This window comes from Protopterus annectens, chromosome 10.part0 (genome assembly GCF_019279795.1).
Source record: "Protopterus annectens isolate FY-2018-M chromosome 10.part0, PAN1.0, whole genome shotgun sequence".
Classification (NCBI taxonomy): domain Eukaryota; kingdom Metazoa; phylum Chordata; order Ceratodontiformes; family Protopteridae; genus Protopterus; species Protopterus annectens.
In genome coordinates this window covers 83,699,374-83,726,287 of record NC_056744.1, presented here as the reverse complement: position 1 = coordinate 83,726,287, position 26,914 = coordinate 83,699,374, and the positions used below count along the sequence as shown (strand labels likewise).

Here is a 26,914-nt window from a genome sequence, read left to right as displayed (position 1 = left end):
TTCCTCTGGGTACTCTAGTTTCCTCCTAAATTCTATAGACATACGTCTGGAGCATTTCTCCCTGGTCCTCCACTAAAAATAGGCTCTGTCAGTCAGATGTTGCTAGTCAACAAATGTAAAATAAATAATGCACATTATGATTGTAACTCTATGGGCTTAACATACATTGCAGTCTGCTCATATTGTGATGCTTTTTATATAGGTATGACCAGAAGAAAATTATCTAAAAGAATTAAGGAGCACTTGTATGCCATTAGTGTTAATGATTTTTTTTTAAGAAATTTTATCTTTCTGTTTTGGAACATCTGCCTTTTGATTACAGAGGAGGATGCTATAAAAACACCTTTTAAGAAAAGAAACTTTATGGCAGTTAAAAATTCAAGTGGACATGCTTCTGGGTTTGAACGAAACTATTTGTATTAAACTTTTTTTGTAATGGTGATGTGTTTTTAAAGCTATGTAGCTTTTATTAATAGTTTAACTGTTAGTGATGTGATAATTGGAAGACGACGCTGACTGAACCAATGTCTTTGTTACTCACTCTGATGAAGCCCTGTATCAGATGAAAGCACTTAATAAACCTTTTTGCATAGTTTTAACTGTTTTCTCTTTTTGCTACACCAGTGGGTGTTTCTGTTTGGCTGTAGTGATTTCATCCAGTTGGGATTTTCATTTGGCTAGAGTGAGATCATTGCTGAAATGCTACATTCCAGACTACAATGTCTGGTCTGCACAGAGGGTAAGATCTGGTTAGCCCTGTGTAGCACATCACTGCAGTGTTGTCTGTAACCATTTGTAATGGTCATGGAGAACACAGATCTGATGGCATTTATGAGAAACATCTCGTTTACATTTGTGTATTCACGTCTGTCTTTTCTGTTCCAAAAATCTTGCACTTTGATGCCCATAGGCACTGCTTCCCACACAAAGTCTGAGGTGTCTTTTTCAGACTGTGCTGGAACTGGAATGAAAAATGGGAGACCTTGAATCAGACAAAAAAAGTCCCTCTCTAGCAAAGAATTTCCCTTCTCACAAACTGCAAAACTGGAAATCTGGAATGATGATGTTGAGACTATAACGATTTTGGGTACCGCTAAATTTTTCTCACGTGGAGTCTTGCTAGAGGAATCATGAGAATCACGCATGCCTTGAATCCTTGTATTCTGTGAAATTCCCTTGCTGACACAATTGTCTGAATGGGAAAACAGACAAAATACAGCTTTATTCTGCTGAAAAAAATATCTTTGAACTGAGGTATCTAAGAGGTACCCCCCAAAAAAACAGTCCTGTGAGGAGGTTAAAACAAGGTATTTTTATGGTCTCCTGGACACCAGTCTGTGCAGGAAATCTCTTACCCACATGAAAGATTCTGGACCCTTTGAAAAAGACTGCAAAGATTAGCAAGTCATCTAAATAAGGAAATGTGGATGTCTTGAAGTCTGCAGTAGGCTATCACTGGAGCTAGACTCTGTAAATAACCTTGGAGCTGAAGATATTCCAAAGGGTAATGCAGAGAACTGAAATTGTGCTCCAGACACAGAAAACCTTAAAACATCTGAAATCTGAAGCCACGGCAGCTTAATAGTCATCTGTTAAATCTAAGTTCACCAGAAAAGTTAAACAGGGGGTGAGAAATAACAGGTTGTGAAAGAGAACACTGAACTTCGGCATTATCATAAACTGGGTTACAAGAAATATCCAGAACAAGTTTCCAATAATCCTTCTTTGACACCATAAATATCCTGAATAAAAAACCTTCTCCAATCTGGGAACCTCCTGCCCATTGCTCCTTATAAATCTGCTTACCAGCAGCTTGCTATGTCTACTTATTTTGCTCTTTGAAAAAAGGTTGCAGAGTTGGCATTAAAACCCTTGGCAAACTTGTAGAGAAGGATGAAAAATCTGTGAAGTTTCTTAAATCACCTTGCCTCTTTTATCACACTGTTTAATTATCTCTGGAACAGATGTTCTAAATATTACCTTTCTGACTAAAGGAGAATTAAAAATTTCCATTTTAACATCCTTAAGGAGGTTTTAAGTATGCAAACAAACAAACATCTTCATAAAAGTTCCAGTGGCAACAGCCAAATCATAAGTACATTTCAAAGAGTGAGTAGCCACTTGAGATGAGAAAAAAGATCCCATAATGTTCCACATACTCTCAAAAAGAGATGGACTGTAACATATGAGCCTGACAACTGAGAATTCTAAAAACAAGGTGCTGCAGCAGAATGAACTTTTCCCCCAAATCTATCAAAAACTTTATCATCTGTGTCAAAAGGGGAAGGACTCTAATTAACCCGATATTTAGCAGCAACTGAATTTATGAGAGAAAGCACTGCTGGATCCGATGTGGGGTCAGAATATAAATAAAAACTTCTAAGACAGAGGAACATTTATAACATCTATCAGCTTTCTTGGGGGTAAAAAGGCTTGCTTGTCAGGCAAGTTACAGGCTGTCAAAAAACATTCTCCAAAGCTGGATGAACAGGAGGAAATGGAATAGGTTCAGGAAATCAGTGTTGTAGGAAATCAAAATATTTCTTAAGACAGTGGAATATTGTGTTCACAATGAAACTACTTCATTCTGGAAAATGTTTTGGATAAAAGAAAATCCTTTCAAGGGACCGTCAGAAACTGCACTTTCCTCAGAATCAGAATTAGAAACATGAGAAAAAAAAACAGAAGTTGTCCATTCACAAAGATTTCGTGGTTCAAAATCTTGAACCTCCTCAGAAAATGAAGAATCGCTTTTACTAAAAACTTCAAAACTGGAGGGGGGGGGGGGGGGTCAAGAGCTTGAACTAAACCCTGAACTAAGCCCAACAAACCACTTCTGTCTAAAGTAACTGAGCTAAAAGAATATATATGTCTTTTTGCTACTTTTGACAGGGAAAAAATCTTAGGGAGGGGCATTCCTGTTTGGATAGGCACAGAGGTATTCCTCACTCCTTCCAAGACCAATTTAAGTGTTCCTCCCCTGTCTAACGGCACTACAACAGTTGCAGAGGATGTGTCTGAACCCTGGTCCATGGTGTCTGTAGGGACTACAGTAGAGATGCTCCAGGGGAAAAGAATGGATTCAAGTATCAGAAATGTCCACTGCTGTGCCAGCCATCTATGCCCAAGACTCTGTGGCAGTCTGCTGTGGTGACAATGGCTGTTTTTTTTATGTGACTGCAGGAAGGAAGAACTGAGGAAACAGCAGGTTCTTCCATTGTAAAGCTGAAAAAATGTCAGTTTACCAGGGAAGTGTGGCAGCAGTAACCAGTAAAAGGTATGTAGTGAAAAGGTCACGTTATCCACAAAACAAAACAAAAAAGTGAAAAACACTGTAAACACTTACTCTTGTCCGCAGAAGTAAAATGACAGCTTTCATTGAGGAAAAAATAGTTTAAACTTATTTTCCCCACATAAAAGTAAAAAGTAACACTTCTGAATAAAAGTTACTAAATGTCACACTGCAGTCTACAGAAACACGTTTTCCAAGCTTAAAATTCCAATTTTTACAGAAAGAAATTAGTTTCTGTCAATTTTAATAAGTATTTTTTCCTCCCGAGGGAACTTATCCACCTGGCAATGGAAAGCATTAGCTAAATGCCGATCCTCAAAAGCCTGCGAGAGGAACACTCTTCTGTAGCAGGAAAGTTCTGAAGTGCTTGGTGCCCAAACCACTTCTTCATTTCAGCTTCAGCTGATTAACATTTTTACCATGTGTAAAGTGCCTTTGAAACTGGCTAGGTTTGTATCCTTACAATGGTATAACCAATATAGTTATGAATACTACAGCAATCAATATGAATAACATTTGCAAACTTCTCAATTGCGGTCATAAGAAAATGAATGCACACAACTGAGCATCCACTGCACATGTCAACTTCCTGCTAAACATCAAACTGTTCGCAATTTCAAGAATTCTAGGCCCTTGCTATGGGTAAACACAGACACATTACTACACATGTTGCCAATGTAGCAGGTCACTGCCACACCATCGCCCAAATGATGGGAGAAGCCAACATCAGTCAGTCTCTCCCAGCCTCCACCGGTCCCCATCCAAGGCCCATGCTGCTAGCTGAATGTAGGTCATCAGCCATAGTCAGGGCTTTATCCCATACGTTATGGGGTTGAGCAGTCCTTATTCTTGTTATTGCAACAGTTTCAAGAAGAATTTTACCTTTCAGTAATTCATCTTGGTCCCCTGACTAAACTCAAAGAAATCTGATCACTACATTTACTATACTGCACATTCACTGTGAATTTCAATACATGAAGTCATGTTTTAGAGAAATATCAATGGCAGTAATTGGTGTTTAACAAGTTACATTCTTAAGGAAATTCAGTCAATTTTAAACATTTTTTTATTTTTTTAATTTTTATTCTAAACAGAAAAAAATTCTAAAGCCACTCATTTTTACACCCAATTATCCTCCCATGTCAGATTATTTCTCAGAGACTTTAAATATACAAGTGCAAAGTGACAGATGTCTGTCACAAAGAAGTTACACTTTCACTTCAGCAAAAACAAACTGTGCTGTTAAATTATGCCATGCTGCTTCTCATAAAATGTTGAAAATGAAATAAGTGGTGAAGAATACAAGATCAACCGTAGCCTTCTCACATCACCACTGCAAATTCATAAAACATTAGAGGTGTGCTGGAAGTAAACTGATGCAGCAATATAAATTTTCAGTTTTGCAGCAATGCATTTTTTTCTGTTATCCATGACTTAAATGTGCTGTAGGATGAAATAACATTTTCTCTCTATCACAAAATTTAATATTAAACTTCTCCTTCAAACCAGTGTACTCTAATATATGTGGCCTACTTTCAAATAAAACAGCAGAGCAGTAAGGAAATGTTTATATTAACATCACAATTTTGTGTACCATATGATTACAGCCTCTTAACAGAGCAGTGTGTCATGTATCAATCTAAATTTGTGGGATGTTTTTGCTCACCTTTTGCTGGGAAAGGTAGCATTAAATTATGCAGCAAACTCCAAAATTCTGCCTTCCTACAAAAGTATTCTAACACCTTCTGGGAGGTTATTTTGCCAACAGTCCTACTACAGCAAGAAAGTCATATGTATTCAAGTGTTTTGTAATTAAAACCTACTTGAGTTCAGATATTTAGGACCATTCTTAATGAGCTGACTTCCAGGAACTACAATTAGTGAACAAAATCCAAAATACATAAAGTTGCTTTAAAACAAACATCCTATAACAAAGCCTTCCTTTACAAGGAAATTTAAGCTTGATAACCTTCTAATGGGGTCTACACATATACAAGACAGGTAAAAAAATGACAATGCTGGGCGTCATACTGCTTACCACTCCAGTGGTATAAGGCTGAAAAAGCAACTAGTTCACAAGGATGGCTAAAAGTGAGGATAGGAAGGGGGAACCATCAGAGGAATGGCACTGACTTCACATACATGCGTATGAAAGATGTATGCATGAAAGGAAGGTATCCTCTGCCATGACATTGCCTTCATTGGGTCAAGTACTTCAAAACAAAGAAAAGAAAAATGGGCTCCCAGATGTGAAAGTGGTATTAAAGATTATGTTTAACGTGGAGTAACCACTTTATTTTTACATAAATTGAAATGTATGCATTCTTATACATATGAACACTCTTGTCTATAAATTAAAGTTGGTTTTGCCATATTAATTCAAAAATTTAAATTTAAAAAAAGCTTCCCAAACAGAGAAGTCTAAATTACTACTGCTGTATTTACGGCGTTAATTTTCACATACAGACAGGAGACATTTATATCACTCCGGGGTCCCAATTATGTTGTATTAGCCTAATATTTATGAAACAATTATATAATGGTAAACATACAATTATTTACCCAGTTTCATAAATATTTACTTATGCTAATACAAGGCATTTAGATCTGGACTTCAGAGTGATGTAAACATCTCCTGCCTGCATGTTACTATAAATGCAGTAAATACTGCAGGAGTAATTTAGACTTCAGTATTCTGAAGCTTTTTTAAAATTTACATTTTTGAATTAATACGGTGAAAGCAACTTTTATTTATACACACACGAGTGCTCACATGCATAAGAATGCATGCAATCACTATGTTTAAAAAAAACTTGGCTTCACCACATGAAACATGATCATTAAGCTATTTCTTTTATTTATTCAGGCACACATGTACAAAGGTTTAAGGCTATCAGGGCTGCATATGTCACCCACACATCTGCACTCAGTTCTCAGACAACGCCAAAGAAGCATCTCATTTCATAGTACCTACCTATATCAAACAAAGCTCCTCATTAGCACTCGTCAAGAAAAATCTTGATGATTGGATGGGAAATAGGAAATTCACCCCGGGGATCACCTCTGTGGCTCTGCTCGACAGTGGCACAGGAAAATAATTTTCTTGGGTGGCAAAAGCCAGGGTACCTTTTTGGCTGTGCTTGTATAGGTCCCAGGGCCAATAGTCTAGTACCTACCTATGAACCTATAAATGATAAAGGTTTTATGGCCTCAATATGTAAGTTATGTCACCATCTTTTACTTATTAGAGATGATATTTTTAGTAATTAATTTTCCCCATCAGTGTCAAACATATAAACTGGAAGGAGACCCTCCATCATAGGGGATTACTATCAGTAAAATTCTATTTAAGTTGTGTCTGCCATGAAAAAGACCTACTGATATTCTGGTGAGTTATTTGGAATCTGCCTAATTTATTACTAAAAATGAAAAAAGAGAGAAAAACAAGATGCCAAGAGACATCAGTTTACTTTAAACAGTCCTAACCTTATTATTAAAGATCTTTGGGGTGTAAACATGAATATTACAGACTAATAGTTACTGTATTTCTCATAGAGCCTATATTTACCTTTTTCCACCCGTGGATCTTTAAATAAGATGAGCCAGAAATCTGTACTCTCTGTTCTACAAGTACTGGGAATAGGGAGGAAGAAGAGTGTAGAGTCCTGATGGACAATTTTTCTATATACGAAGTTATAGTTTTGGCTACAGGCTGTGACAAAATATGGTACTCAACTGATGCTGGTCATGCAGCCACACGAGCCAAAAAGCACTTCACTCTCAGGTGCAATATAAGAAATGACAACATAAAATCATCTAGCAACTTTAGCGCTTTTAGCATCTATCTTTTCAGGTGTGATGTGGAGAATGTGGATGACTGTATGCTTGCACACTGCAGCATGTAATAACGTAAAACAGTTATCAAAAAAGGTTTCAGCAGACCACTAAAATGCTCTACTTACGAAGGGAATTCAGTCATCAGTCTACATTCCTGGGACTTTAATTTGCAGCCAGCATCTCATAGGATGATGACTGAACAGGACATACCCAAGGACTGTTTATGTCAACCTACTCATTGATGACACTTGGGGCAGAAAAGGGTGGGCAAATTTATCATCTTGAATAATACCTCACAGATACTTCAGGAGGAAAATATCCATTGAGAGCTCCATGCAGCAAGAAATGGCAAAGGCATCATATATCCCAGCTACAGACTGTGGGAAAGGAAAGAAAGTTGACTCTCATATGGTAATACATAAGCTTTATCAGCAAATTTCTTGTCTAAACAGTTTACCTTAATTTCAGATACCTTGGTCATCAGGTTGCAATACAGGATCAAGTTCCAAACAGTAGCAATGTACTCCAAGTCAGTAAATTATTTAAACAGAAGTTTTGGCATGCATTCACAATCACAGCACAAGACTTGAGCATATTTTGGACTCCGACCACAACTTTTATAGAAGTATGGATAGAAATCCAGAGTTGTGCTGCAGATATTTGCAGTTTCAGTCTGAAAGCAATTCAGTGAGACAGACATACATGTCTTGGGAAGTATAATTATATTGGTTTGGCAACTGCCTACATTTGTTAAAAAAACAGCACAAAACAGTGGCCAAAGCACTAAATCACTTTTTGAAATGTACAGCAATTTGGAAAAAAAAAAAAACACACAGGGTACTATGTACCAAATAGTGTTTTCTTGTATGTTCAAAATAAACAAGAAAAAAGAGAAAGATTTAAAGTAAACTGGGTCTCGGGTCAAGGAGAATCATATGCATATAACATGCAAAAGCACACTATTTTTGGAAAACAAACAAGTAACAGGTCACAAAACACTAGAATGTCAGAAGCTCAGAAATCTCAGATGGAAAAGTAAAATTTAGTCAGCAATACTTTCCACTTCTGCAACTGATGCCACTGCAGACAGCTTGTTTCAGGAAAAAAAAGCAGTTCTACACTGCAAGTGTCAAATTTATACTGCCCACAGGAAAGAGATGGCCCATCATATGGTCAAATAAATAATACACGTTTAGCTCACAGCAGGCTGAAATAGTCGAGATGCAATTAAGAAAAGCAAAGCATGCTGCAGTGTATCAAGATCATCTAAATGAAAACACTACTGGATTGCAAGTGAAAAGTGTTGAGGTTATGTCTGTCTAACCGTATCAGAATTAGTTTCTAGTACATCACAAAGTGGCTCTCCAATTATGTAAGATAAAGCATATAGTCATAGGTGTCTATCAAATACATCCTATAACAAAAGAGGGACACAGTCTGACAGTTGTATTAGCTGCCATGAAGAGGATGGGAAAAACTTATGGTATTAAAGATAACCTTACAACTACAAAACAGAGCCAATTAACTTCCCCTAAGGAATAAATCATGACAGTTCAATAACACAAAGTATTAACACAGTAAAAAATATAATCTCTTTGGCTGGAAGAAACAAAGTCCTGTAATGACATCAGGAATGAAACGCGCACATTGAAGTAGTAGTGGGAAGAAGTGGTTTGAATGACTGGACAATCATCAGTTTCACAAACAAGTTCAATCCAACTTCAAAACTATCACGTCTGATGGAATCCGTGTTTGCAGGATTTCAGATGACAGAATAACCATGCTCCAACAGGCACAAACTGAGTGTGAAAACATAGGGTGGAAAGTCAGACCTAAACTTTACAGGGCAAAAACACCACACTACTAATACCACAAACAATACCATTTGTGTGGAGGCATCGAACCAAGAAACTTACACTGCCCTACAGTTTCATTAACTGTGACATCCATTAAAGGCGCTCAAAGTATCGAATGCAGCACAGATGTCATCTTTCACAAGGTGGAAGAAGTATATTCTGCAAAGAAAGAACTACTGATGGCCTACATGGACAAGAATGTTATGATACTCAGTAAAAAATAAAAATCGTAAAAAGCTTTTCCTCTGTCAGTAGCAAATGATCAAACAGATGGAAAGGTCCAGAATGCACCCTGGCAGAAAAGCAATAGTACATTTTTCACCAAAATAGTAACATACAACTGGAGAAAAATGTCTCAGACAAATGCATTTAAATCATCACATTGACATTATGAAGAACCCATGGGGCGAGGAATGACAAAAATACTCCTAGGGAAGACAAATACTTACTTTACCTGCAGCTCCAATACATGATTACAGTGCCTGCACGGGAACTGAAACAAAAGTCATGTGAGTGGTGCAAAAACAAACACAGGATTCTTTACTGTTCACCCCTTCTTTCCCAGGTAAAACAAGGATCAAAACATCTGACACTGGCTTAGTTACAATAATGACCAAGACATAACTGGGGCTAGAAAGGTAGCCTAAGAGCCTAGATATGCAAGATTAAAAGTTAAAGGCATACTGGACTATTAAAGACTACCAGTTCACAATCAACAGTAGGGAATAGGCTGAGGTCTGCTGTAATGCAGCACTGCACAGGCCTGTTAGTGACATGCTATAAAGCACACACAACTGCAGGTTCATGACGAAAAAATATTGAAAACAATGTCATGGTTAAAAAAAAAAACAAAAAAAAAAACCACTAAGCCACTCCTCACATACAATATCTGGGAAGATGAACTTGTGCAGGTACTGGCCATTCCACTCCTACAACAGCAGAAGATGGTGTACTGGCAAGTGACATGGTGTGCAGATGGGCTGAAGTTTCTCTGACCACAGCTTTTAGTAGTGAGACTGAAAGAGTTTGAACACAAGATTCAAAGACTGGCCATAACTTGCACTGCACTAAGAACTTCCAGTCCTTAGCTAAGGTCTTTAAAAGAAATGCTTTCTGAAAAATGTCCAACAAGGTGTCAAAGCAGAGGTGACATGAACTGCACTAACGCCAATTGTGGTCTACTCGAGGCAGTGAATTGAGACTTGAGGCTAAACTGAATTGGCCAATTTCTTTCATTAAAGAGAAACAGCAGTCCTGCCAAACAAAGGTCCAGCTGGAACATACAAACCTAGACATAACTATTAACAGAACAATATGGGATACTTCACTTCAAGGATAGGTGTACTTGGGGGGGGGGGGGGTAAAGGCTGATGTCTGGCAAAATTATCTTCTTCCTTGTCCCTACTGTAGAACTGGTCTGCAAGATTCCTTCAAAGTCCTATCAACACCACTGAATGGGAGCTGCTGAAAAGAACTGAGGAAAACCTCTACTGGCGGTTTCATGAAGTTATTTCTTCTAAGCTAATTTTTATAAGGAAGTCAGATGTTACAAATAACCCACGGATAACCTAGGTGATCACTATTTCCAGTGGATGTTATCAGTTTGACCGCAGTGTTATTACAATAACAGAACACAAATATAAACACTAAGAAGCTGAAAGCACAAAAGTGTGAAGGAGCTTCTACAAAGACTAAGTGATAAAAGTAGCTGATGGTTAAAAAAAAATACACACAGAGGAAATGGCGCTTTCATCAGGGCAGTGATACTGACAAGTCAATGGGTGTAAAAGCCACTACTGTACTGCACCACCCATGTTCCTTTGTTGTGCCTTAGTATTTTGATTACTCCATTAAAAGGATCATTCACACAGAGTTGTCAATATTCTGACATCACAAATAAATGGTTTGCATGACAATGTATTTTGCTGAATTATGGTGTCACAATTTGTGATGTGCTTCTCCCTCTAACTAAAAATAAGAGGTTGGAATCCAAAATCCCATTTTACACGTAAAAGATTAAGCGTATGACTTCACCTGTTTTCAAACAGATTAAGATAGTAATTAAGTAAAAAAAAATATCTCGTCAGGTATGCCATTTGCTTGCAATATATTTAAAGATTTATAATTCATTATGAATAAGCCTCTAGATTACAGGATTCAAGAACCAGTATCTAGCATTCAAGCTGTGACTCACTGTGCAAGCCCATGATATACTGGTATTTATCTAGCACATTAACACAGAAGGTTTCTGCAAAATATCTTTGCCACAGCAGGAAATACAAACTATCTCATATCTGGAGGCTAATTTCTGAATGCTGCAAAAAGTGCTGCAAAGCTCAGATGATAAACTAATTTTTAAGTCATAAAGCGGCAGGTAACACTTCAAAGTTAAAATAAACATTTTTTTAAATCATGTTCACTCCTAGAATTATTCTGACTTAAGTAAATACACCTGGAACATTGCAGGGCTTTTGAATTGTGTCAAAATTTTAAGTCAGAACATTACATGTACACATTAAGGTCTTCCCATCACTACTTGTACCTACAGGCTTAATAAGGCCCCAGGAGATTACTGGCTATTACCTGTATGCCGACGTCACCTTGACAGATGTAAAGTACATTTACAACAGTCCCAAAATTCACTATCTTGAAAGCAGTATGGCACTGTGGTTTAGGTACAAAATACTGAGGTAAAAGCACCTTTACACTTCTCCCAAGAAATGATGGCAAATGTAACTGATTCAAGAGAAGCACAAGTTTTCAGAATGCCAAGTAATGCCCATAGCTTTTGGATGGGCTATGGGAAATAAGCAGGCAGGCAATTTTAAAAGACTTACACAGGTTAGAATTAATTATAGCTACTATCATGAAAGGCAATCAATAACCTCTTGCAAATTACATACACAGTGAAGGTTTTGCTTATTTCCGGTTAGCAATGGCCAAGCTCTTGTATCAGGCAATCACGATAACAGCTTACAGCACAATGAAGCTGCTCCCTCTCCTATCCTACATCACATTTCAAGTATGGATAACAGCACACATTCCATTCATTTTATTTGAACTGGTTTGTCCAATGTGAATGTTGTGAATAAACTTCTAAGTTCTGGGCAGACTGCACATCTCGCAGTGGTCATTATTGGAAGGATTCATGAAGGTGCAGTGTTGACAGGACCATGTAGCAGAAGCAGTTGGATGTGTAGGGCCACGCACATGGCCATATTCCTGCATACTTGCAGGGTGGCTACTATCCGTACCTTCAGTGAGGAAAAAAGAACAAAAAGGTGTAAGTTCTAAAACAAAGCCATGTGTGTGACATAACTAGCTAATGATGAACTCTAGTTATTTTAACAGATTGCCCTTAACAGCCTAGCATTGCTCAGCTAGAAGTCCAGAAACCTATATCTACACTATCACTAGCTCCATAAGTAACACAACAGTAAATCAACAGACATTTTAATTATTTTTACTGTCCAACTTAACGACATCTCAGAAATCAAACGTACACACATCTAAGTTTGACATGTTCTCCAATTTTTTCGCAAGGGTACTAAATTCATTTGTTTTGTTTTTTTATTAACTAAAAAAGAAGTCCCTCAAAGAGGGAGGGTGGTAATAATGGTTAAAGTGTTTACCTGACAGAAACAAGGTACAAGGTTGCATTCTCACCTCCAACAAGAAAAATGTCTAGGCTTAAAATGGTCCATGAAGGCAGCTAACCTAGCACTTATCTATGAACCTAAAAAACTACTGCTGACTTTTTTTGGCTTGTGCTGACAGCTAAATCCAAAGCAAATACTGTGAAATACACTCAACCAAAACCCACTCCTTACCCTTAAAAATATTTTTCATTAATCATGGATTGACTAACACTCAATACTATAATTAATTCTGCTACTTCCTGTTCAAAGTTTGACAGTTATGCAGAAAAAGCACTATTTGGTAGTTTGAACAGACTGCGCATACTAAGGAAGATTAAATATTTAACCTGGGAAAGCTGATCCTGTAAAAGTTCATTTGATTAATTCATGTATGCACCACTTTTATTGCAGAGCTACAATCCCATTCTTGTTTCTGTACCTGATCAACTCTTGAGTATATGAAGATCAGTGTCAGATCATGCTCAAATGTGGCCTTAGCAGGGTAAAGGACTGGGGGTCCCCGCTTACCCATTACTTAATCGGTCTCTTTTCATTTACCATAAAATACTGCTCAAACCTATTAATGTGCATAGTATTTTCTTTTTTACTTTTACAATGATTCGTTTAAAGATTATTTCAAATTTTACAAGAAAATGTTAACAGCCATTCGGTAAACAAAGCAAAAAAATCTCACATTCAAAACAGACTTAGCATGAGCTAAACTTCTCTTCCCTTGACACTTAAATGTACTGAAATGCATAAAAGGGATGAATGGACACAACTACCCAGAACTGTTCTGCTGCCAGTCTGAATGTCATTAATGCCTTTGTTGCTGTATTGCCCCTTTATCATTTTTTTTTTTTTTTTTTAAACTTTTCTTGGTCTTGTATTTTATTTTGCTACCTAGAGTTCAAGTCATCTAAGATGGGAATATGTCAGTATGGGAGGTGGATTCTCCATAAGGATCGTCACAAACAATGTTGTTTTTGTTTGGTTGCTTCCCAAAACCATTGCCTCATGCAGTAACTATAAGCCATTTGTGCCTAAAACGCTCAGAAGCTGTCTTCTCTGGCCATTTATCTTGAAAACCAACTTAAACACAGTTAGCCTGGGGTACCAGGGCAGAATCCTTTAACCCCAAGACACTCCTGATAAGTAAGAAGGCCAAGAAGTCTCAGCAGAATTCTTTAGCTGTCCAGCCTCCTCTGGATGTACCTCTAGAAGGGGGTAATAGCTATGTAGGTTACTTGGCGTCTGCATCAGATTCCTCTGCCACAACCCCATCAGAGACCTGCGTGAACACATCTTTTCGCATGTCCTCTGAAGCTCTGCAGGTATCTGCTCCAGATGTTGAGGGGGAATCATGGTTGATTATCTCAGAGGGTCCTAGAGGGACTCTGCAGACACTGGTCAGGGAAGAGGATCTCTTATCAAATTTTGCAAGTGTTGGAACCTCCAGTATTTTATTAGGGCTGATGTCCCTTCCAAGCAAAAAGAAAACCTAAACCATGTTTTGGACCATCCTAAGGATCCTAAAAAGGAATAAGATTTCACTTGGGGCTTGTTTTCTGCCATGATGGCCTTAAACACCTCCTCAAGAGGTTTTAGTACCTGCACCTCCTTGGATCTCTACCTCTACTAAATGGCTTGGGGAACTGGTGTCTTCAGATAAGGATTCTGTGTTTGACAAGGGGTCTTTGACCAGTTCTTTACAGATGCCTTCACCTTTGTCTTAGGGTTCTGACAAAGACGAGTCTTTTAGCAGAGTCTCCTTTGGAGGAACTGTCCCTTTGGGGACACAATTGCTAAGATGATGGAATACTTTAAGTGGGATATGTCTTCAAGTGTCTGATATTTAGAGACGATATTATGAGTTGCATCAGGTGGATAATCCTAAACCATTGCCAGTTCCTTCTGTGTTGGCTGCCTTGTTAGATACTTTCATTGCTGCTTCCAAGTCTCCTAATTCTCAGTCTCCAGTGCCTAAGAAACCTACTAGGCTCTATAAGGTTCCTGAGGATTGTGAAGTTTTATTTAAATGTCATTTTGCTGTGGTGTCAGTCTCTTCTGACAAATCTTCAAAGCTTTTGTCCTCTTCCAAACTTTTGCCTCCTGATAAGGATGGTAGGGCAATGTAGAGGATTGGTAAGAAAGTTTATACTACTTCTACTTTGGCCTTTAGGGCTGTTAATTACCAGAATCACATGACCAGGTATGCTTTAGCCTTGATTACTCAGGCTTATCAGGTTATTTCTGACCTCCCTGATTCTGAAGGCAAATCCTCTGTCTTACTTATTTTACATTCTGCTTCTCAAGTGGCTCGCCACTCTATTAGGTCTAGCAATGATGCTGCTAACACCTCTTCTTGGGCTGCAGCTTTGGGTCTGTCATGAGGCATAATTCTTGGCTCTGTTTCCAGTCTCTATCTGAGGACATTAAGGCCAAGTTGTTGGATGTACCTTTGGATAATAATCATCTTTTTGGGACTGTTGCTGCTGACATGCACAAATCTCTTCCAGAGAAAGGCAAAGCCTTGCAGAACCTTAAACATATTTTTGCCTCTCTTATCCCCAAGTTCTAGAGAAATTATCCTTGTAGATCTGCTTTTGTTCGCAGGCAACGCCACCAGCCCTCCAAGGGCAGGAAGGGTGGTAGGCGGGCCCCTTCTGCTAAGGCTTCTGATTTCTGTGGATCAGAAGCCTCCTTTACCTGATAAGCCTGCTTCTCTGACAATTCACCCCACCCCTTATTTTAGACCAGGTTCTTTTAACCCTTCGGCTTTCCCTTTGTCTTCCAAACTGGCGTCTCATCACTTTAAACTCTTGGGTTCTTTTTATCATCAGTCAGGGTTACTTCATGGTATGGATGTTTCTCCCTCCTTTTTCACTTGTTCCTCAACCTCCCCTAGAGCAACTTCCTTATTTCCCAGAGGTCCTTGTATCTGAAAGATGCTTACCTTCATACCCCTATTCAACTTCTTTTCAGGAATTTTTTACATTTCTCTGTGCCTTCCTTTCATTTTCAGTTCTCTGCTTTGTTCTTTGGCCACTCTACTGCCCCAAGGGTATTCACAAAACATCTAACTCCTGCGATTTCTTTCTGCAGGCAACAAGGCATTCAGATTTTTCTTTATCTTGCTTTAGGTGCCTTCTCCCAGTTGCTTGTTACAGGATCTGAAGTTCATCATATTTCTTTTTCAAGGTCTGGGGATCACTATCATCTTCCAAAACTCTGTCCTGATTCCCTCTCAGGATCATGTGCATCTGGGATGCAGGATTCAGACAGGGCCAATCTTGTCCTCTCTTCCACTTCCAAAAGTTTTGTCAATGGCAGCCTTCTTCCAGTTGTTTCTTCCTCTGACTGCCATGCCAGCCAGTGAATTTCTTCAGGCCCTGAGATTCATGGTCCTTCTATTCGAATGCTTCCTCTTGCCAGATTTCATATGCAGAAGCTTCAGTGGTACCCCAAGTCAGTTTGGCTAAAGCACCATCACCCTCTGGATTTCAATGTACCGCTCCCCTCCTTGTCTAAAGAAGGAATTTGAGTGGTGGATTCAGTAGTCTGTTCTCAGTCCGGGATAGGCCTTTCAGCCTTCAGTTCCTTCTCAAGAACTGTTTAACGATCCCTCAGACATGGGGTCTCTGGGCTCATCAGAAGTCAGACCATATCAACATCAAAGAGATGAGAGCTCTGATTCTGGCCCTTTAAGCTTTTCACCCTATGTTCTCTCCAAGCCTCTTGAAGGTATACATAGCCAACACTACAGTGAAGTGGTATATCAACAACCAGAGAGCCACAAAATCTTACCTCCTCTGCAGGACGGCTCTTCAGGCTTGAGAGGTCTTTATCCCTGATGCACCTTAAAGGGCACAATGTGGGCTTGGAATTGTCATCTGATGGCTTCACTCCATATGTCACATAGTACAGCCAGCATATTGATTAATATGTGGTAAACTGCTCTTATAGGTTATTACTCACTTATTGGATTAGTTGCATATTCTTACTCCATTGCAGTCTTGGTTGTGCATACTTTTCTTAAGTATCGGAGCTTGCCTGGTTGTACTGATCTTAGAGCTTGTGTCTGTAATTGCTATTAAGGAGCAGTGAACTGTGTTTGGTTTCGATACCCTGACAATTTCTTACTGCAAAGCAGACTTCTTAACTCATTCACTCCAGTGGAGCTCAGGAAGTTTGTACTGTAACTTCTGATGGGTGGATCCTAAGTCTTTTGACAGAATCAAATTGTGGCCTCACATTTCAAACAAATGTTCATATCTCTGGAGCCATAGGGATTATGAAAGTATAAATGGGCAAACTCTTCGGCACAAACCATCTTTATAGTGGTAGTATTCTTTAGGTTCTTGGTTTAAAACCAAATTTTTTAAGTCACAGTAAACACAGTTACTATTACATTTGTACTATTTTGTAAACAGCTTATAATAGCTCAGAAAACAATCAAGTCACACACATACTGTCAGCATTTTATTCATCTAACTGAGAGCTTTCATATGCTGCTAAGGAGTTTTGCCTGTGTTACTTGGCTGTTGAGATATTCAGAAAAATGTGAAAACGATATCTATATAAATTAATAAACTAAAAAAAAAAAAGAGTTATGTACTTACCATAACTTAGCATCTGTGCTATCAAGTGTCATTATTCATCACAGATGGGTCTTGGATCAGAGCTGGCAGCTTCTCAGAGAGATCCAGAGCTCAAGCCCCTCCCCTTCCCATAATCCCTTCCTACATCCTAAACCTCAGATCAAGTTTGCTAAATCAGTACAAATGCAAAGAACTGCAATAGAAGGCCAAAATTTTACTCACCCAATACAAGCCAATGCAGCCTCACCAGAATCCTTAGAAGGAAGGGCGGAGGAGGGTGGGAATGTGATGAATGATGACACTGTATAGCACAGACGCCAAGTTATGGCAAGTACATAACTATCTGATGTTATCAGAGTCATTGTTAATCACAAATTGGTCAGAGTCCCCAGCTACCATGTATCCTGAGTGACCTCAAGGAAAAATATGCAGGAGCACGGAGAAACCAAAGAAGCCCTGTTCCTAGACACCAAGTCCAATTTGTAGTGTGAAATAAAGTACGTGGATTAGACCAAGTTGCAGCAGCACAAATTTCATCAAAGGAAAGTCTAGCCAAAAAGACTAATGATGTAGCAACAGACCTAGTAGAATGGGGCCTTAACTAGTCTGGATAAATTTAAATGCCTACTAGCATAAATGGAAGAAGTACAACTAGCAATCCACCTGGAAACCGTCACTTTTGAGATGGCCTGGCCCCTTCCGTTTTTTGAGAAGGCTACTAAGAGTTGGTCCGACTTTCCAAACTCTTCAGTCCTTTTTAATTAAAAACATAATTGTCTGTGGACATCTAAACAATTAAGACATATTCTCCTTTATTAGAGTAATTATGGAAGAAGACTGGTAGATGAATCGACTGATTGAGATTAGCTTCCAATGTCACTTTAGGAAGGAGGGATTTGTTCTATGGGACACCCTGCCCTTATGGAAGATCATGAACAGAGGCTTAATGCACAGAGCCTGGAGTTCCGAGACCCTCTTGGCTTAAGTAATGGCCATTATAAAAGGCCATCTTCTAGGAAAGGAAGTGAATATCACATGAACCAGCTGGTTCAAAAGGTTTTTGTGTTAGGGACTACAGCACCAAATTAAATCCCATGGCAGGGATGGATCCTTAATAAGAGGTCTAAGGAGAAAATTCCCTTTCAGAAAGGCTTTACATAGTTTGGAAGAAAAGGTAGCGTCATTGTTAATATGGAAATTGGAGATGCCAGCCAGCTGGAGCTTAATGGCAGAAAAACTCACCCCATCCTGAAAAGGGAAGATAAGAACAGCAAAATATCAGGAATAGGGGCTGACAAAGGATCCAGACTTCGTTGTTTGGCCCAAATGGAAAACCTTTTCCATTTATATGACTACATCTTCGTAGACAATGTCTGAGAAGCCAAAATAATGCTAGTCACTGGGGAAGGAAGCCTGGACTGAGAAAGGATTACTTGAACTGGAGAAACCATGCAGTTAGATGAAGGGTCTGAAGATTGGGAAGTTGAAACTCCCAAGAGATGGGAAATAAGATCGAAATGGGATCCAGTATCCAAGGTGGATAATTCAGATGAGCCCAGGACAGAGGACCATGCCTGACTAGGCCAGAAAGGGACAATGAGGATTAGAGGGGTCTTCAGGCAATGAGCATTCTGAAGTATTAGGGGAAATAGGAGGATAAGCATAAAGGACACCCAGAGGCCAATCGTAAACTACAGTGTCCCTAGATGACTCACTCCCCTGATGGGGGGGATTAGGGGAAAGTAATTCCTGCATTTGTGGTTGACTGGGGAGGCAAAAAGATTGTAGCAAGGATGACTCCAACGGATGAAGATTTGTCTTGCCACTGACAGATTCAAGAAACCACTCATGAGGACTCTAGATGGACTTGCTGAGTCTGCTGGCCAACACACTGGAACTCCCAGGTATATGAATTGCAAGAAGAAAGTGCTTGGAAGACCTTGGCCATTCCCACACTCTCATGGCCTACCTGCACACAGGATAAGACCGTGTTCCCTCTTGCTTGTTGATATATCAGACAATTGCCATGTTGTCTGTCTGAACTGCTAAAGTCCCCAGGGGGAGGCACTCCTGGAAGGCTTGCAATGTTAGGACTGCTCTCACCCTACAAGACGTTTATGTGCAATTTGGTCTCTGCAAGGGAACATCTGCCTTGAACCATCCTGTCCTGGAAATGCCTCACCTCCCCACCCCAACAGGGAGGCGTCCGTGGTCACTGTGACCTTGGACAGGGGAAGACAAAATGGACTGTCTAGAAATAGGTCCTGAGACTGAAGCCACCAAGCAAGATGATTCCTGCACACCTGAGTCAACTTTATCATCATGGACATGGGCTGAGGCAGAATGGGCCACTGAACTATCGGAGTCCGTTGGAGAACTCGCATGCTATACCTGGCGAGGGGCACCAACTGAATGGCAGTCACCATCGAACCTAATACTTGGAGAATCGAGTGAATTGATGGGTGCGCTAGCTCCAGCAAAATAAAGCCCTGATCTCAAATGAGTTGGATCCTGCGGTGAAGGCAATGCTGCAGTCTCCAATACCATGTCCAGCTAGACCCCGATGAACTCCAGCTTTTGGCTTGGAACAAGATTGGACTTGGGAAGATTCACCATTATGCCTAAATGTTGGAAAAGACTGAGGACATACCTAGTGGCCAGTGATAGCCGATGCCTCATAGGAGTTGTGAGGAGCCACTCGTCCAGGTACAGAAAAACCTGGAAACCTTGCAGCCAGAGATGAGCTGCCACCACCACTGCCATACACTTGGTAAATACCCAGGGGGCTGTGGTGAGTCCAAAAGGCAGGGCTCTGAACTGGTAATGACTGGCCCAGAACCGAAAGCATGTCTCCTGGAGCATCTATCGATCTTTACATGATAGTATGCATCCTTGAGATCCCTTGAGCACATCCAATCATCCTTGCACAAGAGAGGCAGAATGGAAACAGTGAACATCTGGAACTTAGACTTCTTGACAGACTGATTTAGCTCGCTGAGGTCCAGTATAAGACAAAGGTTCCACATCTTCTTTGGCACCTGTTGGGACCTCTTGAATGGCTCTTTTTCGATGGAGGCCTTGCACCTCGAGATAGGCTAACTCCCTTTGGTGGGGTGGTATGTCTGGGAGAAATTTCCAAACTGGAGGGGGCTGTAAGAAAGGAATTGAGTAACCCCTGGAAATAATTTTTAGCACCTACTGATTGGATGTGAGACTTGTCCAGGCCAGTGGGTGAAAGGAGAATCGAACCCCAACTGCCTCCAGGACAAGACAGTTGAGCAGCGTCTCAAGAGTGCTAGAAGGGCTTCTCTGAGAAGGATTCCCAGAGGATCTGGTTCTGCGGACTTCCTCTGCCCCTGGAGTGGCATCTGCCATTGAATCCCCTGCCCCGGCCTGCAGAAGAGGATTCCTGGGGAGCATCCTGAAAGGAAGACTGAGTCCTCCAGAACCAATGTTTCTGACTGCCACTCTGGGTCTTAGAAAAGGACCACTGGGGAGTAGAAAACAATCTCTACCGAGGAAAGAGTCTTGCCTTCCTGCTCACTGTGGGTTAAGGTTTCCTGAACAGACAGTCCAAAGAAGGTGGAGCTGTCAAAGGGGGCATTAATGAAAGGTGCCTTAAAGGGTTCCTCAAAACAGAAAGGCAAAGCCAGACATGCTGTCAGATAGCAATGTCAGTGCCTACTGCTCGAGAGGTGGCCTCGGCAGAATTGGAGAACAGCCTAATCAAAGCATTAGCCAAGGAGGTTAAAGTAAACAATCTCAGAGAAAATAATGAGGGGGTCTCCGAGGCAACAACTCTGACAGGGAGGTGATGAGCTCTGAAACCAAATCCCTCTGAAGCCAGGTAAAATGGGCCAAGTAATTAGTTGCTCTCAGACTAAAAGTAGCTGAGGCAATCGCACGCTTTCCAAAAAGGTCGATCGTCTGGGACTACATGTTCGGGGGGATGGACAGAGGAGCTTTGCTCAGCTAGCTCCTTCTTAGTAGCAGCTGCCACCACAATGGCATTGACAGGGACTCCTTTGCTCCAAAAAGACCCATCTTTGGGAGGACTGATGAATTTTTCAGCTTTCTTGGGCACAAGTTCCATCAGGCCAGGCTTCTTCCAAGCCCTGCTGGCAATAAGGTCCATAAGCTCACCATCAGGGGGGAAACCCAGGTTGAAGATGGGCCCATCCTGAAGGCCTCAGGAACACAGACTCTGACGACGGGATTGGGGAAGACCATCCACCTCTCTGCTTGAGAGCTTCGAGGATGTCCCCAAACGAAACCTCCTCCGGAAGTTTGGGGGACCACTCTCCCTCCTCGAAGTCTATGTCCTCCGTGAAGGACTCTCTGAGGGAGTCCAAGTGCCTCCTCTTACACATTCTCTTCTGAGGGGGTTCCCCCATGGTGGGCTCAGGGGAGGATTCAGAAGAGACAGGTACCTCAAGTGGGGCAGTGCCCGTCTGAAGGTGCTCGTGGGAGGGCTGACCCTGGATGGATGATGAGGCCTCAGCACCCAAACCTGAGAGGGGCTGGGGAGAACCTAGGGAAGAAGGAGAGGTAACTACTAGACTGGAGAAGCTCCTCTCTACCTCCTGGAAGGCTGATGGGCTGGACAAAGCTCCACCCCCCTCCCCAGTGGCTGCGGCCACTTGGGAAGGGAGAAGGGACCCCTACGCAGCACCAAACCCCTCTGATATCGGCCATGAGCTGTCCAGTGCTGAAGCCCCCAAGGGAAGGGAACTGTGACAAATATGGACCTGAACCCACCCCCAGGGAACTCGCACCAACCCCCTGGGGCAGCTGAACAGAGCCAGTCAGGGACCCTAACGGTGTTGAGAAGAGGGGAATGCGCGACACAGTTGGCCTCTCACTAGAAATTCCCTGGTCCTGACATTCCAAAACCTGTTGTAATGGAAGAGGAGAGTGGAGTCCTGCAAATGGGGAGGATCCCCTAACCACATGGGCAAGGAATGGCAGCAAACCCAGCTCTGTCTGGATCTTGAGGAAACTCCTCATCATCCTTATGTCCGAGGGAAGGAGATTTCTGGAGGATGTGGACAAAGCTGATGAGTGGCCAGATCTTGCCGAGCATCCAACCTTGGATCACACAGCCCTATGGTCCCGGAAGGGGATCTGCTCCAAGTCGGATCAGACTTCCTGGAGAATGGAGGATTGAGAATGGGAACTTTTAATCACAATGGGTTTGACAGTGCTGTTGGATCCAAAAGCCTAGATGGATCTGAAGCTTTGGATGGCGTGCCAGATTGATCCGACAAACTAGTCTGATCCAGGGATGACATATGCCTACTCAGATCCAAAGGCCTCTGCTCCACCAAGGCCTTGGATCCGAGCGGTCTGATCCAAGTCTCTTGCAAAGATGGATCTCGGACCTGAAGCTGAAGAGGATGGACTCAGATGTGGGGATCTGCGATCAGAGAGCCTCGGCTTCTTGGGGAAAAAAAGAGGACCCCCCCCCCCCCCGAGGAAGGAGGCGACCTCTTCTTTGGCTCCTGTGAGGGCTTGGAAGGGGAGTCTGAGGGCAGAGGACCTTTTCTCCTCAGGTCTCTGCTGAAAAAAGGCATCCACCCAGTCGGACTATCCCAGTCAACAAATGTCAAATAGATAAATAAAAATGTTTATTTTAAAGTCCTAGAATATATTCTGCAGTGATTCCTCTTTCAATTTTTTGCTTTTGCCTAGCAACTTACTGAAACAAACTCATTCCAGATAATAACATGTGTGGGGTTAAAACCTCAACAGACGTAGGATGAAAATTTATTCTTCTTCCACCTTAGCTTCAGAATACTCATTTGTCACCCTCCATGTAAATTGACAATATCAGAACGTTAATGGTCGACCTCTATTTTTACCACAGAATACAGCATCTCTGAATTCTTTATTATCCTTTATAGCCATAGCAGCCTCAAATAAAAGGTACTTGGGACTCTCCTCATGGTGTTTTTATGACACTCTCTCTTCATCACTTATGAGAACATTTTCCTTGCTTCATGCTCCGTAATGCCATAAAAAGTCAAAGCTGAGAAACTGTAAGACACCCTTGCACAAGACATATTACTACTGGTCCTACTTCTGCTAGGGTCCTTAAAAGGTTTCATGAAAGTAGGAAGCTTCTTCAAGGGATTAGGGGATTGCACAGAATTTTTTTAAATTCCTTTGCAAGTTGACAGGGAAGTTCAAAGTAGGGAGCGGTCTCTCTAAACAAAACAGAAAAAGGAAAAATCAGATATATACTCCATCTCTCCCCTACCTTGACATCTGGTACAGTTTCCCAGTGTCTAGACTTAGCTGCTGCGATAACCCTCTTTGGACTGCAAAGCATACATATATTTTTTTTCATATCTGAGTGTGATTGTCTTGTATTTGCAGATTTTTGCAAGTTTTGAAGAATCCCTGACTATTAAGAAAAAAATGCTCAAAGTCTGGGTTATCTGGTGAATATACTGAAATCTTTCTGCATTCTAATTCTCAGGATTCTGTTTCTGAGATGCTTATGGGTTACACCTCCCTCAAAATTGCTTTTCTTCCTTAAAACAAAGTGGTACATACGATTACTATTTTCTGATATTCTCCTTCCCAATTCTAGATTATGCCAAGGAATAGCTTGGAGTTTGAAATTCATGGCCTACTCTGTGCTCAAGAGTTACTTAGTCAGATTTCTTATGAGGAAAGTTTGGGGGGGTTCACAAGATTATTTTGACCCAATTCCATCACACCCCTTCCATTTTAGTTTTTAGTGTTTTTTACAGTTCATCATATCAATTGATTTTTAATACAGCTGTTATATGAAGATCAAACTTTAAACTTTCATATATGGTGACTCCAAGCAATTTTATATGGATAACTACTTCAACAGCTGTACTGTTTAACGAAGTAATGTGGAAGCTACTTTTAGCACTGGCATGAGACTTTGGAAAAATAGTTGCAGTGTAGTCTTTTTGGGATTAAGTTAAAGTTGGTTTTGATGTAGCCACAGTTCAATTGAGGTGAAGACATCTTGTGTCATGTACTGTAGCTGTAGTAGGTCATTAGATGAGCAGATGAGAGTTGAGTCATCTGCATAATGAATAAGACAAGCTTTGCTGAGAGGAGTCACACCAGTTATTGATGAACATATTAAAGAGCAGTGGACCAAAAACAGACCCTTGAGGAATACCTATTTTAACTAGGAAAAAAAAAAAGAGGGAGAGAAGACAGCCATTTGACAGACTGGTATCTTTCAGACAGGTAGTTAGAGAATCCTAGAAGAGATGGTTTGGAAAGGCCTAGCACTACCACAGAACATTTGTCAAAATTTTCTCTTGTTGTTACATTGGGTCAAAGGCTCTTGAGACATCTAGAAAAACAGGAGAGAAAACTTTCCTTTGTCTCTAGCCTTTATTAATGGTGACAGAAAAGTTGAGCAAACCTGTAGTAGTGCTATGGCCTGGGGTTAGCAGATCATTTTGTAAGAGGTACTGAAGGACATTGCTTATGAATACACTTTTGCAGGACCTTAGAAAGGGGAGACAAAACGGCAATTAGCCTAACATTAGAGATTTCAGAAGAGTTACCTCCTTTATGGAGGGTAAAAAAGTCCTCTGAGGGCAGGGACGTGGCAGATCTGTTCATGAGAATTGAGAATGGGTAAGCAATAGAATCTGCAGTGAGCTTAAAGTACTCAGCACGGAGATGATCAGCAGAAGAACAGGGTTTCAGTTTCCTTCTTAGCTGTCAAACATATGATGTGGAGACAGGTTGGAGATTAAAGTTAGGATTGTCACGAAAAGTAGAATTCTGAGGTTGACTAAACGGTTGGGGAGAGCCGAAGGTTAATAGAGGCTATGAGGTCTATGAAGAAAGGGTTACGTTTGGTAAATGTTTCTGAGGAGATAAGTCCGGATAGAGGTTTGTGAGAAAGGACAGCCAAGTTATAGAATTTTTTTAATTAAGCTCTAGAATTTCTTTGGATTTTTTTGTGATTATCTTTTGGGCAAGTAATCATTTTTTTTTGTCTAGCTGAGTTTGCTTCTTGTTGACATTATGCAGTTCTTTGTACAGATGGATGGTTTGAGGGATTTTATCTTTGTGTCATTGCTTCCATGTTTTGTCATGTTTTTGCATGAGAATTCTTGTTGAATGAATCAGCCAGGGGGTTTGAGTATTTTTTTTTTTTTTTTTGCTCTTACATCTGGCAGGGGCAAGGGTATTTAAATTATTCATTAATATATTGCTGAATTTGTCAACAACTTCATCTAGGGGTAGAGTTTTGAGTAGAGACCAGTTAAAGGATTTTGGCAAATTACCTAGTGCACCAGAATGAAAGTTATAAGGATTTTGGGTAGTTCTATATAGGTTCATAGGCTGGTACTGCCCGAAGGCATATATTAGCCCAGCCACGTTGTGCGGTATTCACCGCTCCTTTAGTAGTTACCTAGACCCTTGTACTAGCAGCTAGTACTCTTGGCCCCTATCTAGTAGTGCTGTTGGTGTGATCTCCGGTGTGAACTCCACTCATCAAGGTTCCTCTTGAAGAGTGACAGTGAGGGGCTCTGTCTTATGTAGATCGGGACCCTGTTCCATAGTAAGGGAAGTCTCTGTGAAGGTAATCTATCCCTCCAGCATGTTCTATTCATTGTTGTGTTGAGGTTTATATCCCTAGAGCGTGTAGCTCGAGTAGATTTAGTTTTGCTAAGATGGAGCATGTTCAACAATTCTGGGTTGGACATGGCTCTGTACGTTAGACAGAGATTGCCTCTGAGAAAGCGGTATGCAACAGAGAACAGTCTTAGATTTTTCAATCGTGATGCATAGGGCAACTGTTTGAGGCCAGTAATCCTCTTGGTTAGGTACCTCTGTGGTCTCTCCACTGCTGGAGATGTTTATGCAGGTACATTCCAATTGGTGCATTGTACTCAATAATGGGTCTGATGAGGGAAGAGTAGAAGGGCACCATTAAATCCTTAGATCTTGATGCGAACCCTTTCGTGATCAGATGGGTCACATAGAAGGATTTTCTAACCACTTTAGCAACATGGTTATCAAAGGAAAGCTGACTATCTACTTGGGTCCCTAGATCCCTTATTTCTTTTTCAGACTTCAGGGGATTACCTCCTATGTTGTAGTTTGCGGATACTTTCCAAAGGGGATTACTATGCATTTTTTTGCATTTAGCTTGAGACCATGGCTTTGACACCATGCATCAGTCTCATTTAGGCCCTTTCTGGAGGATCTCCATGTTGGCCGGAGACTCAATTAAAGCACCCAGTTTGAAGTTGTCTGCAAACTTAGTCAGCCACAGCCCTTCCGTGCTTGCCTGTACTTCTGAGAAGTATATGCCAAACAGGAGGGGCCCCAGGACAGAGCCCTGAGGCACACCACTCATTACTGGTCTGGATTGGGACATAGATCCCACTATTCTTACTTTATGGGATCTGTCTGAGAGCCAGTTTGCGATCCATCTTGTGACCTAAGGGTTTATGCCCAGGCTGGTGAGCTTATCAGTAATACCTGAATGGGGAATGGTGTCAAATGCTTTAGCAAGGTCAAGGTAAGCTGTGTGTACCTCCTTTCCCTCATCTATAGCCTGAGTATTGATGGTTTTTAGCTGGTGGGTGATTCCTCCATTGGCGAATACAAGGTGACAGTCACTAAGGGAAGCAGCTTGTACCCCAGAGTTAGCATACTTGTTGGGGTTGGAGG

The 26,914-nt window shown here is 40.9% G+C and overlaps 1 protein-coding gene across 1 annotated transcript in view; it reads right to left on the bottom strand.

The window, feature by feature from the left end:
• Nucleotides 1–6,363: 6,363 nt before the first annotated feature.
• Nucleotides 6,364–26,914, bottom strand: part of NPLOC4 (NPL4 homolog, ubiquitin recognition factor) — a 1,702,928-nt gene continuing 1,682,377 nt past the window's right edge. Inside the window, exon 17 of the mRNA XM_044085045.1 lies at nucleotides 6,364–12,239. Coding sequence (XP_043940980.1) covers nucleotides 12,082–12,239 — 158 coding nt within the window. The 3' untranslated portion in view covers nucleotides 6,364–12,081. The remainder of the gene's footprint in view (nucleotides 12,240–26,914) is intronic.